This window comes from Pyrus communis, chromosome 13 (assembly GCF_963583255.1).
Source record: "Pyrus communis chromosome 13, drPyrComm1.1, whole genome shotgun sequence".
Taxonomy (NCBI): domain Eukaryota; kingdom Viridiplantae; phylum Streptophyta; class Magnoliopsida; order Rosales; family Rosaceae; genus Pyrus; species Pyrus communis.
In genome coordinates, this window is record NC_084815.1 from 22581903 (window position 1) to 22585735 (window position 3833).

At 41.3% G+C, this 3833-nt stretch overlaps 1 protein-coding gene across 1 annotated transcript; it reads right to left on the reverse strand.

The window, feature by feature from the left end:
* Nucleotides 1-372: 372 nt before the first annotated feature.
* Nucleotides 373-3292, reverse strand: LOC137711996 (HIPL1 protein-like). The gene is made up of 7 exons (XM_068451151.1): nucleotides 3202-3292; nucleotides 2905-3062; nucleotides 1922-2713; nucleotides 1551-1767; nucleotides 1295-1473; nucleotides 886-1127; nucleotides 373-757 (listed from the first exon to the last, which is right to left on the reverse strand). The coding sequence occupies exons 1-7, from the start codon at nucleotides 3290-3292 to the stop codon at nucleotides 373-375; spliced, it is 2064 nt and encodes a 687-aa protein (XP_068307252.1).
* Nucleotides 3293-3833: the final 541 nt, after the last annotated feature.

Sequence of the window (3833 nt, forward strand, 5' to 3'; positions counted from 1 at the left end):
TTTTTTTTTAGGTTTTGTTTTTGCAAGAAACACTATAAATATGGGCAATTTTTTATGCACTAAGAACACTGCCACTTAGTGTTTTTGTTCAACTAAAATTTTCATACATGTATTTTTTAAATTTTAATATGTGCTGGAAATATGACTTATGAATCTTGTCGTCCATTGGTGTATAAGCCATCGTATAACATATGAAATGATACATTACATGACAAGTATTCCCAATACACGTAAAAGTTCTCCGGAAATAAAGATAAAATCTCCCATTTTAACACTTAAAACATACAATTACAAAGAAAAGTTCTGAAATTTCTTTTGCACAAAACAATGAAACATCCACCCCATCACATGGTACCAAAAGTCTACAAAATACTAGACAAAACTGAGGAGAAGCAACACTAGAGAAGAAAACATGAGCACTGCATTCTTAGATGGGTGGCTTAACCAGCAAGCATGAGATTTAGGCAAACCACCGGCGGTCGCATTCTCCTTTGAGCATGTGTAACCACACCGGCTAGGCCGAACAACTCTGTAAACGCCACTGCTGGCTAGAACGAAGATGTCCTTGCGGTTGTCCTCCCCGAATGAGAAAATGTAGCCTAGTGCTGGAAGACTACTGTCCGGGACAGAGCTGCAAGCTATCGGAGAGTCACGCGCACAGCTGAAAGGGATTTTGCTCGAGCTGAAGTTCCCGCTGTTTTCTGGATCTTCGGAACCTGCCCATATTGCACCAGCGTACAAATCTCCATACACATACCTGAAGATCAAAATTTTATCAAGATCAATAGTTCAATAGTACTGGTGCAAAAATGTGTAGTCCAAGAAAATTCTTCAGTTCTCTAGCTTGGTCAAGTTTCGAGAGGAGAAAGAACAATTTTCGGTTACCTTCCATACATGCAGGGATCAGTCTCAGACCGATAGATATAGCCCCCGGTTATAGATGCCGAACCTTCTTTCTTGTTCACTTCAGAATGGTTGTACCCCATGATGGGAAAAATTGTGTCTGTAGGTTTTGTGGATGTGTTTCCAGCAAGTGACTTTGGAGGAGTGAAATCGTACGGGCCTTCGTAGAAATGCCAGCCGTAGTTTCCACCCTTGGTGATCACATCCACCTCTTCATACAGATTCTGTTAGATAAGCAAATCAGTGTCAAGAGGACGTAATGTCATGGGGAGGAAAGAGAGTATTTCTCTTTAGTTCATGTCGAAAAACGGAACATTTCAAGGACTTGGGGGTCTTCTGGCAGACAGGAATTGCATGCAAAAAACTTACATGTGAAAAATTAAATTTATACCTCCCCGACGTCTGCGCATATAAAGTAGGAAGGCCTTTCTGAATCGAAACTGCAGCGCCACGGATTTCTTAGTCCTACAGCCCAAATTTCCGGCCTCAGTTCTGGATCTTCAGCGAATGGATTGTCTTTGGGAATGGAGTAGTTTCCCCATAGAACAAGTTTATCAATTTCTGCTGCACCTGAAAATACATTGCAAGGTTATCAAATGTGCAATAGGTTACAGTTTGATTTTGGTAACAGAGATGCTGATACTCACTTGGTACGTTATCAACATCGAGCCTCATAATCTTTCCGAGCAAAGACTTCTTGTTTTGAGAGAAATTGTATGGATCTCCTACACCGCCTCCATCTCCCATCATGAAGTATAAGTACCCATCTTCCGGTCCAAAGAGTATCTGTCCTCCATGCTGAGATGTGAAAGGAAGGCCCATGGTAAATATCCTCCTTACTTCCGATGGTTTGGCACTCGTTGCCTGGCAGTAGAATCCATTGGGAGGAGCATTGTGGTCAGTTTTCACGAGAAAAAAAAAAAAAAAAAAAAAAAGCACCACAGGAAGTATGAAAACTTAAAGCAATCAGCGAGTTAAAGTAACCGAAATTGATAAAAGAGTGTATGTAGAGGCGTACCAAGGAAGGCTGGGATGCTGTACCATTAGCAGTATATTCTGCGATAACAGTTTGGTACTGGCATGGCTGAGCACCATTTTCCGAAACTAGCTTCGATGGATCACAATCGACATCTGAATTACACGAACATCTTCCAGTGCATCCTGGCCACTTAACCTTATCACAGTTGAACGAAGCAAAAAACCGGCCATTTTGAGCAAAATTGGGATGAAACGCCATCCCCATCATTCCAAATGCAGTATCGAAATGAACCTCATCGGTTAGATCCATAAAGGGACTTGACTCACCAAGCTCCATTACTCCTCCTGATCCCTCTTCAGGAATTGTTGCCAGCCAAATTTTGCCTTGCTGGTTCGAGAAAAATGCGCGGTTGGAGCCATCCGGATGAGCAACCATGTTAAGGTAAGATCCATTTCCAATTTTCTCAAGGCACAAACCATGTGGGGGGATGGGAGTGCTTGAATCATTTAGTGTGACCGGTTCGCCATTGAAACATACTGATTCGTCACTCGAGGTTCCACCAAATGCGCTGCAGAAATCGGATTTTGATTGCCAAAGGTCAGTTAGATCATTAGCATTGTTCTTGGCAGGCACTCCACCTTGTAATGAAGGGGCAAAGGGGGAGTTCAAAATAGACACGTTTTGGCATGTGTCCCATACGTTAGAGCAAAAATTGGTCACTGCTTCTTTAGACTGGGATGAATTTGATGAAACAGTTGAGTTGCAAAGAACCGGAACAAGGCGAGGCACAGAATCAACGGTAAAAAGCTCACCCGAAAATGGATCACACCTCTAAAAACCATGACAGAAAAGAAATCAGGAATTGAAGGTTTTTATGCATCATGGTCTCACTATAAGTACAGAATTTTAAAATTGGAAACGTTGTATTTTTTTGATACAACCAATACTTGGATAAACGCTCCTACTCACTTGAGCTACAAACCTCTTGCGGAAACATAGAAAAGGGAAAGAAAAGGACTTACTGCACAAAGTACTGATTTCAAAAGGGAAGCACAGTCAGAATTGGAGATGTTCATGGTTTGGAATTGCTTCTGGATTATTGAATCTTCAGTGGAGTTGCAGCAAGCAGTTTCATTGTAAGGACAAAACTTGAGTGGATCACTCAGAGTAGAAGGTGCCCCTGCAATCAACTAAACCATTTTAATACGAGCGATATTTTTCTTTGAACTAATCTAAACCGCTGGGAAGAGGATTCGAATGTAAAGCAGCAAACTTTGCAATACAAAATTAACAAAAAGGAAGTATAGAGAAAAACCCACTTGAATCAATACATAAAGGATGTGACGCTGAAGGATTGAACAGCAGCAGCAAGCTGCAAAGGAGAATGCCAATGGCAAGAACTCTACCCATCCCCACACCAGAAGAAAGAGAGAGAGAGAGAGAGAGAGAGAGAGAGAGTAAGAGAGGGGAGAGAGAAAAAGATTTAATGATTGTTTTCCTGTCCCTCCTGTATAAATTCTCTTCCTTTTAATCTACTTTAAGAGAATCCGATTAGCCACACTGTTGCTTTCATTGACTTAGAGAAATTCAAATTAAAAGTTCACTGAATTATCAACATTCTGCAAATCCAGTCACCCCCATCTTCTCCTGGTATGCTTCTCCATTATTAGCACATCGACATGTTCCTCTCTCTCTCTCTCTCTCTCCCCCCCCCCCCCCCCTAAAGACCAAAATTTTAATATTCAGCTTCCAAAAGGGAGATCATTTTAAATCTCTCTCCCTCCTTACTAAAACCAAACTCTCTCTCTCTCTCTCTCAGCTGCAGAAATGGATTTGTTTTCAATATATGTCCGACTGTCCCTCTCTCTTTTCACAGCCCTTTTAACAAATTCTCATTTGTCAACTCATCGATTCAAAGAATGAAGCTTTACGAACAACTTGCCATTTTTAG

What these genes read in the sequence shown, in the direction of transcription:
- LOC137711996 (XM_068451151.1), bottom strand. Translation starts at nt 3,292, where the DNA reads ATGGGTAGAGTTCTTGCCATTGGCATTCTCCTTTGCAGCTTGCTGCTG. An exon ending in CGATGTTGATAACGTACCAA is followed by an intron (nt 1,474 to 1,550) that starts GTGAGTATCAGC and finishes ATGTATTTTCAG; the next exon opens with GTGCAGCAGAAATTGATAAA. An exon ending in GATCCCTGCATGTATGGAAG is followed by an intron (nt 758 to 885) that starts GTAACCGAAAAT and finishes TTTGATCTTCAG; the next exon opens with GTATGTGTATGGAGATTTGT.